Source organism: Lissotriton helveticus, chromosome 7 (assembly GCF_964261635.1).
Source record: "Lissotriton helveticus chromosome 7, aLisHel1.1, whole genome shotgun sequence".
Taxonomy (NCBI): domain Eukaryota; kingdom Metazoa; phylum Chordata; class Amphibia; order Caudata; family Salamandridae; genus Lissotriton; species Lissotriton helveticus.
The window spans coordinates 219574112-219591095 of record NC_136068.1 but is presented as its reverse complement, the minus strand read 5'-3'; the positions used below and the strand labels follow the sequence as shown (position 1 = coordinate 219591095).

Sequence of the window (16984 nt, the reverse complement as noted above, 5' to 3'; positions counted from 1 at the left end):
AAAACAAGCATTTGCAATGCAATAGGTATCACAGTTACGCGAGTTTGAGCTATTGACATTGCAAATCTTGCCTTTTATTTTTGTTTTTGTTTTAAAAACATAAAAGGCGTTGTCATTTACAATGCGAATAGCTTAAACTTGCGTAACGGCGAGACCTATTGCATTCCAAATGCTTGTTCTCTTTTGCCCCCTCTTTCTATTCTGATCCTTTTTTTGGCCCTTCTTTCCCGCGCTTCCCGCTGCTGTCCCCAAGGCACCCCCCCAAGCATGCTGCGCCCGCCTTCCAGCTGAATGCCCTCACCGAACCCCTGCTCAATGGCGGCCAGCCGATGTACAGCCACGCCACTGACGCGCCTAAGGCAGGCACGTCTGCACCCATCGTCAACCCATTGACAGGCAGTTCCTGGGACCCTGGTCCCCCGACACGCCACAGTTACGACTCCAGCAGCCTCCACTGTCTCAACTCGGACCCAGCAACAGTTGCCAGCTCTCAACGCCGAGCAACACCCAATGCCCAATCTCCTGCCAACACTGCCGCTGCACCTTCATCCACCTCCGGACCCCAGCAGTAGCACCCAGCCCACTGGATGCCAGGGCACACAAACAACTGAACTGCATCCTCCTCAACGTGCCCTCCCTGCATAGACACGCCTTAGAAATCTGGGACCTTCTCAACACTCACATGCCCGACATCGCCTTCCTCACAGAGACCTGGACCAAAGCCAACTCTGCATCCAGCATTGCAACCCGACGGATACAACATCCTGAGAAAATACCACCCCACCCGCCCGGGAGGGGGCATCACTGTCATCCACAAAAGCTCCCTCCACATGACAACCAATGCCCGGACAATACCTCCACCCCCCCCCCCCCCTCCCCAAAAGGAACATCCCTACTTCCAGGTGCAGACCAACCCTTAAACGACTCTCCGCGGAACCCTTGTCTGGCCTCATCGCACCCCACTCCGCCACTGACTACATACTACTCGGAGACCTAAACTTCCACCTGGATAACCACGATGACCCTAACACCACCACCCTCCTAGAGAACTTCACCAACATATGACTGAAGCAACTTGTCTCTGCCCCCACTCAGCCAGCAAGACACACACTTGACCCTGTCTTTTCTTAAACCACACCTCGGAACTCCTCTGGACGGACAACCACTGCATCCACTTCTCATTTAGATAACCAACCGCACACAAGCACGCACGCTACCTCCCGCGCAGATGATGGAACAAAGTCACCGAAGAACACCTCACCTCTGCCCTCACCAGCACTCCACCCCCAATGACGCCAGACGCCAACACCGTGGCAAGCAACCTCCACCGATGGATAATTAAGTGTGCCAACACCCCCTTCCCAACCTCCTCCGCCCCCATGAAAGCTACAAGACAACACAAAAAGAAAGCAAGGTGGTTCGCCACAGCCCTCCAAAAATCCAATCGCTCCTGCCGACGACTTGAAAAGACATAGAGAAACCGCAAAACCCCATAAACACGCACCACCTACAAAACAGTCACCACAGCACACCATCAACTCCTCAAATCCACAGAGAAGAACTTCCTCCAAGACCGAATCCTCCAACGCCCACAACTCCAAGGTACTCTTCTCCGTTGGACAGGAATTTGCCAAACCCATCATGAGTGATGTAATATGTGAGGTCATAAACAGTGCATTGCGAAGTATAAGTTATAGGTATCTCAAGTAACTATAACTGCTGAATTTCTATGGTTTTGTGTGAGCGAAATCTGAGCTTAACTATAACGTCCCTGTAACCATTCAGTTTTGTTTCAGTGAATTTCTGCTTTTTATAAAATTATGTTTCCTAACTATGACGTCCCTGTAACCTTTGCTTTGTTAAGTGGATTTCTTCATTTTTTTAATGTTATTTCCTAACTATAACCTTTGAGATTGAGTGTGTTAGTGGCTGTGTAGGTTGGTGAGTGGTTGCGGGAGTCTCTGGGTGTCAGAGCAGGTGTGAGAGTGTCTGTATGGCTATGTTGACTAAGTGTCCGTGTGAGTCAGTGAGAGTTTCTATGGATATGTGAGTGGGTGTGAATGTGTCTCTATGGGTGCGAGTGTGTCTCTATGGGTGCGAGTGTCTCTCTATGGGTGCGAGTGTCTCTCTATGGGTGCGAGTGTCTCTCTATGGGTGCGAGTGTCTCTCTATGGGTGCGAGTGTCTCTCTATGGGTGCGAGTGTCTCTCTATGGGTGCGAGTGTCTCTCTCTATGGGTGCGAGTGTCTCTCTATGGGTGCGAGTGTCTCTCTCTATGGGTGCGAGTGTCTCTCTCTATGGGTGCGAGTGTCTCTCTCTATGGGTGCGAGTGTCTCTCTCTATGGGTGCGAGTGTCTCTCTCTATGGGTGCGAGTGTCTCTCTCTATGGGTGCGAGTGTCTCTCTCTATGGGTGCGAGTGTGTCTGGGTGTCAGTGTGAGTGTCTGTGTGACTGGCTGTGAGGGCCTGTATGGGTGTGAGAGTGTCTGTATGGTTATGTGAGTGTGTCTGAGTGTATGAGTGGGTGTGAGAATATCTGGGTGTGAGGTGTATCTATGGGTGTCAGAGCGGCTGTGAGAATGTATGTGTGTGTGACTGAGTATGAGGTTCTGTATGGGTTTGAGTGTCTATATGGGTATGAGGGTGTGTATGGGTGTAGGAGATGGTGTTAGAACGTGTATGGGCATTTGAAAGTGTCTGTATGGTATGTGATTGGGTGTGAGAGAGTTTTCTGGCATTTTACTATCCATTAAAGTTGCTTTCCTCTCATTTGTAACATGCACAAGGAAAGCTATCCGCTGGCCCCTTCAATTAGTACACAAGCAACTTTTCAGCCCCAGGGACCATTTCCCTAGATATAAAATCGCGTCTGCAATTTTTCTACCAGGTTGCGGCCATCCAAGCAGGATCTTGCTTTGGCACATGGAGCCGCAGATTCCTCGCTGGTGGATCCCCCTTTTTCTTTGCCCCAACTTGACGGATCATCTCGAAACACAGCAGCTTAATTGAGCTTCGTACTAATTTTCAAAATTTTGTGAAAATCCATCAAACGCGCCAAAGATATTGTCAAAACAAAAAATGCTTTTTATGTGGAAATACATGTAGCTCTAGAAGGAAAGCCTGACAACAACAAAAAATATCTCTTAAAGTTTCATTAGTCTTGTCTTATCTTTTTGCCTATGTAGCATTAGTTCAACTGGAGTTGGGGTCTGAGTGCAAGCCCTAACGTGGCTTAATTGGAAGCAGTAGCATTTGTAAAGCTTGAATTGGTAGTTGTACAAGCTTTGGGTAATTAAATTGCTTGACATCCTCTGAAGAAGAATTTTACTGGTCTTATTCCATGCATCAGCCTGTTTAAGCTATTATGAATACATATCGGCAGAATGCTTGCCAGTAGGGACGATTTTTGACCTATCTGGATTAACATCTGAAATCAAGTAATAGTAGTAAATCTGTCCCTTGAAGGAAACCCTGCCATGTTAGTTCTGTTACTAATACTGCCACCAACACGTTTAATATGCTGTTAGATGTGTGAAGTGGTCAGTATAGGTAAATAGCTTCTCAGACCTCGGCCAAAGTTAACTGGTTTTGAAAGTGCTGAAAATGTTTTCTGTTACTCCTAGATTCTTCTGCTTCTTGATGGAAAGACTCGTGCCTGTTTCACTCTTTCTTAGGTGCTGGTAACAGTTTCCTCAGCAAGGCATCATTGGTCACCTAAGGGCCTAACTAATGAGTTGCTTTCAGGTGCTCTATTTGGGAAAGAATACCAAGTTGCTCTGGCTGGGGATTTTATTTCTGACATTGACGGAATTACTGCAGTTTTATAATTGGCTATCGTAAATCTTCGTAGTGATAAAGACGTTCTCCAGAATTCTAGCCTCATTTAGAGCATTGGTGTCCACTTGGGCTTTTCCAGATGGAAAACTATGATAAGTTTCAAGGATACCTTTCATTTGCATTTGTATTAGGAAGTCCTGCCTTATTATTGAATTTATCTTATTGACTTGATCATGGACATCTCATCTTAATTGAGTAGTGAAAGTGAGTATTAGAACTCGCCACAGAGCTTTCCTATTGGCAGTTGGATGACAGTAGATAAACAGACGTGAATCAATCGAAAATCTACTGAAATTGGCAGGACCATGATTAAAGAATAACGAAAATTATTCTCTTGCAGTACTTTACCTTTCATTAGTTGTTAGCTTTAAATATGTTTTCGGGCAATAGCAAAATGTATTCACAAATGGAGTTTCCTTGATATAGGTTTACAGGTTGTTATATAGCAAATGCGATACTACAACAAAACATTTCCAGTTATTTCTCATGCATATAGATCCTATTTTGTCATCACATGAAAAAGGGCATTGTTTCAAGACATTAAATCACTTAACTAAAAAGAAATGCATATATTCCAATTACTTATGGGTTTAAACGTAAGGATATGCATGTTTTGAGATGGCCTCACCATATTGATTTGGTTACTTTTCCTTTTCACTAAGTGAAAGTCGAGAGTTTAATTTTTGGCTTTTTTGGTAAAGAACTAAAATTAGGCAACATACACGTCAGAAATGATGAACAAATATATGAAGGAATTCAGCTGTGTCAAAGGGAGGGGCAAAGTTACAGAACATTTGATAAGACAGGATAGTCACAACTCTAAAACAGCATGTTGTGCATTATTGTGTATTTTTGTGTGTGTTACATAATTTAATTTTGTTTTGTTTTTATAGGATATTGAAGTTACATCTCCACCAGATGACAGTATTAGCTGCCTTTCTTTCAGCCCACCCACATTACCAGGCAACTTCTTGATTGCAGGGTCCTGGGCTAATGACGTGAGTTGTTTAAACCTTATATAATTAAACCTGCACATACTTCCTCCTTCTCTTTGGGTAACTCCTTTTCTTTGTTGACTTCTAAGAACCACAAATGTACCATTTGTTTTTATAAACATTTTCATGACATTTTTGTGAACATTTCGTACATTTTCTTCCCATTGGTTTCTTGATCGATTCCTCTTTGCCTACTGGTCCTGAATAAAAATGGGGAAATCATTTCCTTTATTAGAGCAACTGGAATGTATTACGTACAACGGTTATAACATAGTCTGCATATAAGCCAATTCATACCTTTTTACGAATTGAGGAACTAGCAGATTCATGAATATTGGTTTTCTAACTGCAACGTATAAAGTTTCCAACCTTAAATAAGAATACCTCATTTAAGCAATTTAAGAGTTTGTGCAGAGGCATCTCTAAGGATCGTATCTTTATCAGTGGGCTTTGTCAGTGGTCTCAAGGTAAAATATGGTGGAGCTTAGTTTACTTTTCGTTTGTTTATGCTAAAGTAAACCATTGTGCTGATTTTATCAACATCAGAAGCAAAATCATGATTACATGTTACTATGTTATTTGAGCACTGAACAGTCTGCTAGAAGACACATTTTATCTTGCAACCTTCAGTCCAGAATAACTGTGCCTTGACCCACTGCATTAAATAACCCATGAATTCTAATTGTAACTAATCTGGTACAGTTAGATTCTGCTTGAAGTGACAAGCAAACACATTTGTCTGTCTCTGCCGTCTTTCGAGATCTGATGAATTTTATCTATTTTTAATTCATGATTGCAGCATGATGTTCATCGTTGTAATTCTTGATCGGTTATCAGTGCCTGTCACTCTTTGTTGTGGCCTTGCCTTTCAGTCCTCTCCAATCAATCATGTTTGCTCTTGTGAATCTAGAAGAATTATAATACCTGGTTGCTAAAACCCTTAAGTGCAGTTTTATTTTTCTAAGAAAGTTGTAGCAGTCACAGTTTCACTTCTATGCTATGTAGCACTATTAACCTGAAGAGACAATTTTTGTTTACTCCAGTGAAACTGCACGATAACCTATGGTTGTGTATGCCGCTCAAGCACCTTTTACAAAATCTGAGGTTTTTAAACCAAGCTATAATCAATGTAATCTTGGTGTTTGTGTTATTAAAAAAATATATTTTACTAACTGCTACAATAACTGTTTCACGGAATGAACATGACCAAAAACACCAGGAGGCATCTTCGCTTTATTTAGTAAACGTAGAGGCCCCTGGTTCAATTCCAATCCACTTTCTTTTTTTTTTTTAAAGTGTGAAATTTTCCCTCTAAAGTGTTAGTTTTTAGCCCTGACCATCACTTTAGTCCACCTCAAGTCTAACTCTTCTCTTTGGTACACGTCTGTGTCTGGAGAACTTTATTTGCTATCCTGAACCCTTCTGGTTGTTCCCAAAGCTTTTCCTCTATTGTAATGTCTATGATGGCTAAGAACATATTTGTTACACATGAACAGTGGTTCCTCAGCGAGCTACTTTCAGCAGTCATCGCCAATCTTTCCATGGAGATGTCAACTGTTGCTGGAACAGACACAAAATGATGAGTAAAAATGCTTTAACTGTGTTAATTCCATGTAAACCAAGATATTGCATTATTGTAGCTAGTCAGTCAAACAATAAGTCTGAGACCAAAGTCCATTACACTATTGCAAATATTTTAAAATCATTATAAAACAATTCTATTGTTACACAAGACACATAAAATCTAATAAATTAATATATCTTATTTTGCATTTCAATCATTTGTAAAAATCATGTCCAACTGCACTTACAACTTCCAGTGAATGCATGGTAGATTTTTTTAAAAACTCAGTGCTCTCTGACTATATTTTTTTTCGTATTTGATTAAAGTAGGTTTTAAAAAACGTCACCTTTCCCCTGTATAGAATTGACAATCTAACACAATATTTACATTTGTACATTTCATATTCATAGCACAATTACAATGTTCTCCTACTTTCTGAGTGGTATTAACAATCTTCATACGGGACAATAATAGATTTGTTCCCAGCCTACATTTTTTAATTCTACATTGCATCTCTAGAAATGATATCTTGAAATAATCTAGAAAGTCAGCACATCATTACTACACCTCAAATCCATACTGTGCATCGCTGAGACCTTCGATCATACATTTTTTAAATCACAACCTCCAGACAGTACCTCAGTTTTGATATTTAAATCTATGGTGAGTGAATCTAAAGAAAGCAATTGAACATTGTTCTTTATATACTTTTTAGGTCGAAGCACGACCTGCTTCAATGCGTAAGCATTGATAGCAGAGTCTGCTTCGACAACTATTGTGATCCGTTATTGGGAATGTGGACAGGAAAGGGTGCACGAGCGCAGAGTAGCTCAGTTTTCACCTCGTGAGCGCGCACGGCGCCGTGCCCCTCTCCTGTCCACATTCCCTTGCGCAAACACTGTACACTCACGCATGCGCACATACACAGCCATCCACAGGCACACACACACTGCATACACACACTGCATACACACACGCAAACCCACGCGCACAGACACACGCACAGACACACGCGCGTCCCCCCACCCCCCACCACTTACCGGGCTCTTTCTGCGTGTTCAGTGTGTCATCTACGGCAGCGCTGGTACCAGGGGGCAGGACTTCACTTCCGGGGCTCCCTCCAGCACCTGGGAGCCCCGGGCTGCAGAGAGGCCATGAGTCGGCCGGCTCCACTTCTTCCTCGTCGGCGGCGGGCGGGACTTCCTGCCGGATTGCAGGCCCCGCCCCCGTCTCAGGCAAAAGTGCCTGACTTCCGCCCGCTGCGTCGCGGTCCGCCCTGAGTGTATTCCCGCCCCTTGTTGCCGTGTGTCCCGGGCCGCGCTGTGATCGGCTGCAGGCCCGGGACACCCCAGTGACGACATTTCCCGGGCCGCGCTGTGATTGGCTGCCGGCCCGGGACACCCCGTGACGTCAGCCAATCACAGCACGGCCCGGGACCTGACTTGTTTATAGGTTGCACACAGTCACAGTGCCATGTCATGCTTGTCAATGTTTTGAAGTAGTAGCTGATCGCATGTCTTGTGTCTAAAGCTTTCTCGGTGTTACAGGCTTGCTACTAGAAGTGTTTATATGTCGTTTTTGACTGTGACAACCTTACCGGATGCCCACTGCGAAACTGCCACATTTTTACCTTCAGACTAGATCCGTGGCAGAAACTCAAAATAATCTCCTATTCTAAAGGCATTTTCCCTTTAAAAGTGATAATAGCTAAAAACGCATCTCTCGCGCTCATAAATCTTGAATAATCACAGACTTATTTCGTCCTGATTTGCCATTTACGTGAACCGAAGACACAAGTGGATTCCAGCAGTGGTGGCTGTTGGCAGCCAAGTGTATGTGTGTGCGTACAATTGTTGCAATCTTGGCTTGATTTATCTCTCGCGTATTTGTTTTGCGCGCGCTTTTGTGTGGGAACGGAGCGCATTCACTTCTCGGAAAAACGGATGGTGTTTACACGGATCTCTCGTTCCTCCTTCCTCGTGCGTGGTGCGGGTGGGAGGACAGTGCCACTGCGCGAGACGTCGAACTGTAACTTATGGAATTCCGCCCCAGCAGAGCCCAATTTATCATTTCAAACCAGAGAAATAATGGGTTGAGCCCTTCTCTACCAAACTCACAATGCGGATTAGCATTGCTGAATTCGTTAACCCTGCGTGTAATGTTGTTGTTACTATTATTAGACAAAGAAGATTGTTAAAATGTATACTTTTGCTTAAAAGAGTAACGTACTGACATAGTGGATACACAATAGTTTGGTTGCACAACAGTAAAAGGGTGGGACTTCTTTTAACAATAAACGGTTAATTGAATAATGAGGCTCCGAGAGATAACATTTTCTACATTTTAACATAGCCCTATGCTCTAAGACGCACCCTCAACGTGTACATTCGAAGGTTATCCACAATCAGAGGCATCAGAGGCATCCAGCTACTCGACATCACGCGCCGCTCACGCATTAGTTATTTCAAGTCAGGCTCTTGTTTCTGTACTGTTGAAACAGCTGCCCAGGGCGGACTGGGTACCAAAAGTGGTCCTTTCAAAGATGTTCAAAAGAACCCCTGCTTCCTCCCTGTCTCCTTCATGCCTGTCTCTTTCTTTACAGTCTCTCGCTTTCTCTTTCCCAGACGGCTTTGCCTGCTGTCACATACCCCAAAGAGCTGGACGCACCGGCAGAGGCTGTCAACCTTGCAAAACTGGACTCCAATGGCTCCAACCAACCCTCAGGGACATAAATACCTAATGGAATACATGGCCATTCCGGCCTTGCACAGACTGTATATCATTATGTGTAGGTTTGCAGTTTTTGATGAATGATAGCTGCCAAAACAAGCAACAACTTGTCAGTCTGGTGTGCTTAAGAGACCTCAAAAGACAGAGGGGCCATTTATACCAAAGAGGTAGATCACCAAAATAGACCAAAGTCAACAAAACGAATATCCCCCTTGGTGGACTGTAACAAATCGATTTCCTCCACACCACTGTAAACACACCATATCACCAAAACATAAATTAAAAGTTAAAAAAGGGGGGAAAATGATTATATTCAAAATGGTCCCAAATGTATTTCAACAATTTATTACAATAATCAATAAAAAACAACTAATTGTTCTATACACTTTCAAGACGTGAAAGTCACGTAAATACAACACATATTGCATTACAAATGCTATAGGTGTCACATTTGGGAAAGTTATAACTATTGGCATTGTAAATGACAAAGCTATTAATTTCGCTATTTTCAAAAACAAAACATAAATAAAAAATGTGTCATTTACAATACCAATAGCTCAAACTTTCCTAATGCGAGACCTATTGCATTGCAAATGCTTGTTTATCTTGCCTCCCATCTCTCCTCGCTATGTAAAAGCTCCTTTAAAAATAACAGCAATTTTTATCTAATCTGGTTTAAAGTAATCTATTGCAGCATCTCCACATTAATTTCATGAAATGACACACCAGAAAAAACATTTTTGTTTCTGTTCTTATGACTTGAAATGTTCCCAATCTTCTATTGTACAAGAGTATTTTCAAACAATGGCCTTCCAGCTTACTCCTGTTTTCGTATCTGCTCATAAATAAAATTTCTGTACCATTTAAAAAAAGTTTTTTTTACAATTGCCTTAAATGCTTGCAAAACTGGTAACATGCCAGGCACCCATAATCCCTGCAAAACATACGTTGTCTTGTTATACTTGGCAGCTCCCAAGATTTAACAATCTCAAAGTGCAATTCCAATCTAAATGTGATGAAAAGTACATTTCAAGATACCTATAGGATATAACTTCTTCCACCATTACTTGGTTAATGAACCATTGGTACTTTTTCTTTATACACATAAATACCACTGTTTTTTGTTTTTTCCATATTTATTATCAATTTATTTTCTTTTCACCGCATGTAGAGAAGGCATCCAATCTCCTTTGAAATCCTATTTGTGTTACATCCATACTTCGCCAGCCATCTGCATACAGAATAAAGGGTAGATGTCCTCCTATTCTGGGAGAAAATGGATGGGCATTCAATGAGATTGATGGTACATCCGTTAAATAGAGGTTGAAAAGAGTGGGGGCTAATACACAACCCAAACATATCTGATAAGACCTTTTTCTGACTACAGGCCTTCTTTGCTTAATTCAACTCTTGACCAAATCAATGGCTGTCCTGAAGTCAACAAAACAGCAGAATAAATTGGCCGTAGTTTTTATCTAACTCTAGCTATCGACCATAGACTGAAGCGATGGTCTAATGTTGAATGACCTTTCTTAAAAACATCTTGCTCTACTGGGATTAAATCATAAGTTTTGATCCACTTCTGGAGATGGATAAGTAAGGCCGTGAGAACTTTAGAACCCACATATGTAAGGCTAAAGATTCTATAATTAATTGGGCAAGTGAGTTGCCTTCTTAAAAATGGGTTTTATAACAGCCCCTTTCCAGCTTTCGGGCATAACTCCCATATATATAAAAAAAATATTGCTCACCAGTCACTATTTACCTTAACCATCACTGATGGCAAATGGTCTGGTACTGCAGCTGTTGTATTTGGGACATAATTTCCTCTTAAATGAAGTACCCCTCAAAAATTCCTCTTCATATTTATACTTTGCTGAAGGCGATTCTCTATGCTCTTTATTATATTCTCTATTCAAGATACTTTAGCCATTGACTTGAGGCACCATTCAATGTACTTTATTGGGTACCCCTCCCTTGCATTTCTGTAGCACATTTGTGCAATTTCAGACAGGGAACAGTCATATCAAATCAGTTGTGAGCCGGTCTCCAAAAACAGAATGGAAGTCAAAATCAGTAAACCTCATACTCTTCCATTCCTCGCCGTGAAACAGTGAGCCACCAGGGTCTGTTTTATGTCCCCTGAACGTCATTATTGAACCTTAGCTTGCGTTCCTAAGTCACAGTGAGGTATGGGTATAGCTTCGAAATTGAGGTGACTCACAAAAATTGTGGATGAAGATGCTTGAATTAAATCTACATGCCATTATAGAGGGTAGCAGCACAGTCTGAACTGCTGGAACACTTCTCAACTAACAGTTCAGCAAGACTGCTCTTTTTTGGGCTCGTCTAGATTAACTTTGATATGGCTTGCTACACTGCCGCCCAATCTAAAAATATTGGAATGAATTCCCGAGGAGAGATTTTAGAAGGAGTTTTTAATGTTTTCTAGAGGTCTACCATGACAGATTTGGCTTTTTTTCAATCTTGCTTTTGACCTCATTACTCACAATGGAAAACCTCCGTCCCTGATAAGCTTCCTAGGCTCATTTTACACCTTTTACTTTTAAAGAGACCTTTTTCTTTGTTTCAACTTACAGCAGAATGTATGGTGAAGTTAACTCTGTGTTTAGTTTGGAATGTTCGAAGACCCATTTCCTCACAAAACACTGTCATTTAGCCTGTTTGGTAGCTCCATCTCCACCTCTCTGGTAATGTTCTATGAATGCACTTGGTCTCTCGTTCTGTTCAGCGCTCAGTTACTTTCAGCTTTTTTGCACTATATAAATACCCTCCACTTGAAATAGTAAGGGGAAGGGTACATCCATCTGAAGATATTTGTCTTCCATCCGTTCTCAAAATATTCTTTTAAGTGCTGAAGACATACTTGTTCAGAGAATCTTTGATTCCAGACTAACTATACTTTCCTTCCCCTCAAAATTTCTACTCCCTATATCCATCTGTTGTTCCAAAGCTTTCTCTCGCTTACTTTTAAAGTGCTTCTCTACCTTCAAACATAGTTCTCTCTAGAAATAATGTAACAAATAAATTAACCTTTCTCTTTTTTCCGATTTAGGTGCGGTGTTGGGAGGTGCAGGATAATGGACAAACTATTCCAAAGGCTCAGCAGATGCACACAGGTCCCGTACTGGATGTGTGTTGGAGCGATGTATGTATTTAATTGCACTTGACTGCATTGCCAAACTGAAATGTGTATTGTCCTAAACCCATGCTTGAAAAAGTAGATACATTTTTTCTTTTTCTTGGCTGAAAACCTCTTTGATATGTGAATTGTGTTCTCATTGTTTGTCACATGATGAATACACCACCGATAGCCAAAGCTGACATATTTAGCTTACTTTACCAGTTTTTGCAAAATTTTACGGATCAGTATCAAAGTTATAAACTTACATCATTCTTACAAGCTCCATCCTTGACTACTATGTTCATTTGCTGTTTTTTCTATCACTCTCCCCATTTATGTTCCCATGTCAAAACTACCCCCTTCTCTTCTCCTTCCAAAGCCTCAAAAGACTTTAGAGTAATAGGACAAATAAGTGGGTGAAAATGGATTTTAATATAGTTAATATTGTATTTATATTGTAATGCTGCTGGCTACTGACTATTATGAAGGAAGGATGGGAGGCTACATGGCTAAAGGTTGGGTCATCTAAATTTAACAGCAATCATATTCTGTCAGCCAACAAATTGTGGATTAATAATTTGACAGGACTGTAATCTAAATGCCTGTCGGAACACGTGCGTCTTCAAGGCTTTCAGATTCTGAAAACACAGTATTTGAGTCTGAGCATTAGAGAGAGTTGGTTCCAGGAGAAGCCACAGATAGCCCATCCCCAGAATGTTTGCGTCTCATCGGGTGGATGGTATGGCTTCCTCAGGTTGGAAGGTTGAAAGGGAAGCCAATATTTTGAGAAATAGCGGTTGTGCGCTTATCCTAAAATTGAGGAATATGGCTTGGGATTGCACTTCATGGTTTAACCATTCTAGGGTAATGTAGGCAGCCTAGATTATGTTGCAGTTGTCTGTTCCTGAGGAGAAGCTTGAAGAATAGCAATCATTTATGCAGACTTAACAGAAGCCGAATTTCATACAGAACACCTAAGTGGTAGAAGCATTAATTACTGACGCTGTCCTCCTTTTTTTTTTTCTTCTTTTTTTTTTAACACACTTTATTGGTTGTCTCCCCCCCCCCCCTCCCCCCCAAACATGTATATTCGTAATCAATTTTACAGTACATTGAAAATAATACCGTAACATGTATATCTTACTACTATTAGTCTATAGCTAGTATGAGGCACTACATAACTTTGGTGCAGTTTAATGTACTTGTGCAGTCTCACAGTAGTACCTGGAAAGAAAAGGCTATATATGAGTGCATTTGCGATTACAGAATAACTAAACTATCCCACCCCCACCCTGCTCAGCTGTCTCTACCCCATTTAAAATACTCAGCTATGCAGTCTACCTTGGTTCCCTCATTTTGCCCATAGATGCATGTGTAGAGTGTAGGGGTTGGAGAATCCTAGTACTCATATATATCGTTCTCGGGCCGATATTAGGTGGGGGGGAGAGCTGTAAACGGACGATAATTATCATATTATTCATCAGTTCATCTAGACATGGGTGCAGGTTCAAGGGCCTGGAGTGCTTCTAGTAGCAGGTCCCATTCCATTGATATTAGGGTCTTACGTTGACCTTGGGCCTCCTCCCGTCTAATGGAAGCGCTCTCCGCACTACCCCATCGCACCACCTCATTGTGCCAAATATAAACTGATGGGGCCTTCGCCGATTTCCACCGCATTGTGATGGCGCGTTTGGCAATAAGAACCGCCAAGTCAGTGAAACGCATTTGCATCTTCTGTGATTTAGGGTGGCGGCGCTAGCCAAGCACGCAGCTGTCAGCGCTTTAGGAATCCCTGTCGTGATGCTTATACTTTGGATTACCCACTCCCAGAATTCAGTCATTATAGGGCATGCCCATAGCATGTGTAAGATTTTGGCGTTTTCCAGTCTAAATCTAGGGCAATGGTGTTGTGTGTCCGGGAACACACGTAAGCAGTGCGAAAATGAGGTATGCCCTATGTAATATCATATACTGTATGAATTTGAACGTGGCATTGCGAGACGCCTTTTTTGGGGTACTTTAGCAATGTAGACCATTCCTTATCTATCAGGTGCTTCCCTAGGTCCTCAGACCATTTGTTGCGTAGGTCAGTGAGAGAGAGATCCCAACCTGTGCCCTGATGGCACGGTATAGCAATTTTGTGAGGTGACTTGTGTCCGTTTGCTTGTGTCAGTTTGTGCGTTAGGCGTTCTTCTCTGGCAGGGGGCCAGTGTTTTTAACATAGGCAAGGATTACTGCATGCGTCATAAATAGGTTGCCCGAAACACCATTTGCCCTAGTGAAGTTCCCATGGTCCATGAGAGTACCGTTGTTGAAAAGCACCCCCACTGTGGTGACCCCCACCTCGGCCCAACTGCGGATGGTTCGGGATGTATTTAGTCCTGTGGGTGTAGGGATACCTAGCAATGGCAAGTTAGTAGCGTATGGGATGCTCCGGCGTGTGTATTGCACTGTGCCCTATGCCAGTATAGAAGTGCTGTGTGTAACAGTGTCAGGGCGTTCTGTGTAACTTTCGAGCAAGGCAGTACCAAAGTGTGTAGGACACCGCTGGTAATGTCATGAGCTGTGTATGCCACCTCATGTAAGTTGCGGCCTGCCAGCCAGTATGACAGCCATTGTAGTTGGCATGCATAGCAGTATGCATGGAAATCAGGTGCCCCTAATCCCCCCCCCCCCCTATCCGTCTCTCATTGTAGTTTAGCTAGGCCCACCCTTCGCCGGCCATTCCTCCAGACGATATCAGAAAGTAATGTATCTAGTATTTTAAATATGGGAGTAGGAATTATCACCGGTCGGTTTGTGAAAAAATACAGCAGCTGTGGGAGGACTACCGTTTTAGAAATAGCTACCCAGCCCATCACGGATAATGGCAACGTTTGGGATCGAATAGCCCTAATAGCTCTATTCAGGTTGCCTTCTATTGGGTCTTTTGATTCTCTATAGATGTGTATCCCTAAATATTTGAACGAATGTTGCGCTACAGATAGGGAGAGTTGTCCAAATTATATGGTATCTGGGTGTTTACCAGGATTAATAAAGAACGCTTGTGATTCTGCCTTGTTTATAGCCAGGGGTGAAAATTGCAAACAACACAGTTGATGGACAGAATGTAGAACAATGTCATACATTCACCCAGTACAAGGATCTGGGCCTAAATCCATCGTTTTTTTGCACTCCACACCAGCCTGGGTTAGACACTGGCTATATGCAAATCAGCTCTGACCCTGTGCCTCATGGGAACAGTCCAGTCCGAACTACCAAGCCATGTCTTTCCCAGACCGGAATCAAGCATCCAAGGACCGGTTTCTGGCTATCAGCCTGGATAGCTTGACTCCAGTGGTGTGGAGAGCCTGGGACTCACGTCTGAGCATCCCCAGCACACTCGGGGTGAAAATTGCAAAAAACACAGTTGATGGACAGAATGTAGAACAATGTCATACATTCACGCCAGTACAAGGATCTGGGCCTAAATCCATCGTTTTTTTGCACTCCACACCACCCTGGGTTAGACACTGGCTATATGCAAATCAGCTCTGACCCTGTGCTTCATGGGTACAGTCCAGTCCGAACTACCAAGCCATGTCTTTCCCAGACCGGAATCAAGCATCCAAGGACCGGTTTCTAGCTGTCAGCCTTCATCAGCCTGGATAGCTTGACTCCAGTGGTGTGGAGAGCCTGGGACTCGCGTCTGAGCATCCCCAGCACACTCGGGGTGAAAATTGCAAAAAACACAGTTGATGGACAGAATGTAGAACAATGTCATACATTCACCCCAGTACAAGGATCTGGGCCTAAATCCATCGTTTTTTTGCACTCCACACCACCCTGGGTTAGACACTGGCTATATGCAAATCAGCTCTGACCCTGTGCCTCATGGGAACAGTCCAGTCCGAACTACCAAGCCATGTCTTTAGCCAGTGTCTAACCCAGGGTGGTGTGGAGTGCAAAAAAACGATGGATTTAGGCCCAGATCCTTGTACTGGGGTGAATGTATGACATTGTTCTACATTCTGTCCATCAACTGTGTTTTTTGCAATTTTCACCCCGAGTGTGCCGAGAGCTGATTTGCATATAGCCAGTGTCTAACCCAGGGTGGTGTGGAGTGCAAAAAACGATGGATTTAGGCCCAGATCCTTGTACTGGGGTGAATGTATGACATTGTTCTACATTCTGTCCATCAACTGTGTTTTTTGCAATTTTCACCCCGAGTGGGCTGGGTATGCTCAGACGTGAGTCCCAGGCTCTCCACACCACTGGAGTCAAGCTATCCAGGCTGATGAAGGCTGATAGCCAGAAACCGGTCCTTGGATGCTTGGTTCCGGTCTGGGAAAGACATGGCTTGGTAGTTCAGACTGGACTGTTCCCATGAGGCACAGGGTCAGAGCTGATTTGCATATAGCCAGTGTCTAACTCAGGGTGGTGTGGAGTGCAAAAAAACGATGGATTTAGGCCCAGATCCTTGTACTGGGGTGAATGTATGACATTGGTCTACATTCTGTCCATCAACTGTGTTTTTTGCAGTTTGTTTATAGCCAGGCCAGAGACCAATTCAAAATGTCGAAATATACCTGGAGTGGGCCCTAGGTCATCAACCAGGCCCTTGGCGTATATGATTATGTCGTCTGCATATGCCGACAGTACATGCTTGGCATGCCCCAGCCTAATGCCCGCATGTTCTGCTTCGGACCGCAGTTTATTGGCCAAGGGTTCCAGTG

The 16984-nt window shown here is 43.0% G+C and overlaps 1 protein-coding gene across 2 annotated transcripts in view; it reads left to right on the top strand.

Moving 5' to 3' along the window:
* RAE1 (ribonucleic acid export 1) overlaps positions 1-16984 on the top strand; it is a 134467-nt gene that overhangs the window by 49341 nt on the left and 68142 nt on the right. For both annotated transcript variants that reach the window (XM_078651974.1, XM_078651975.1), the window contains 2 exons: positions 4729-4833; positions 12201-12293. In XM_078651974.1, the coding sequence (XP_078508100.1) occupies positions 4729-4833; positions 12201-12293 (198 nt within the window). The remainder of the gene's footprint in view (positions 1-4728; positions 4834-12200; positions 12294-16984) is intronic.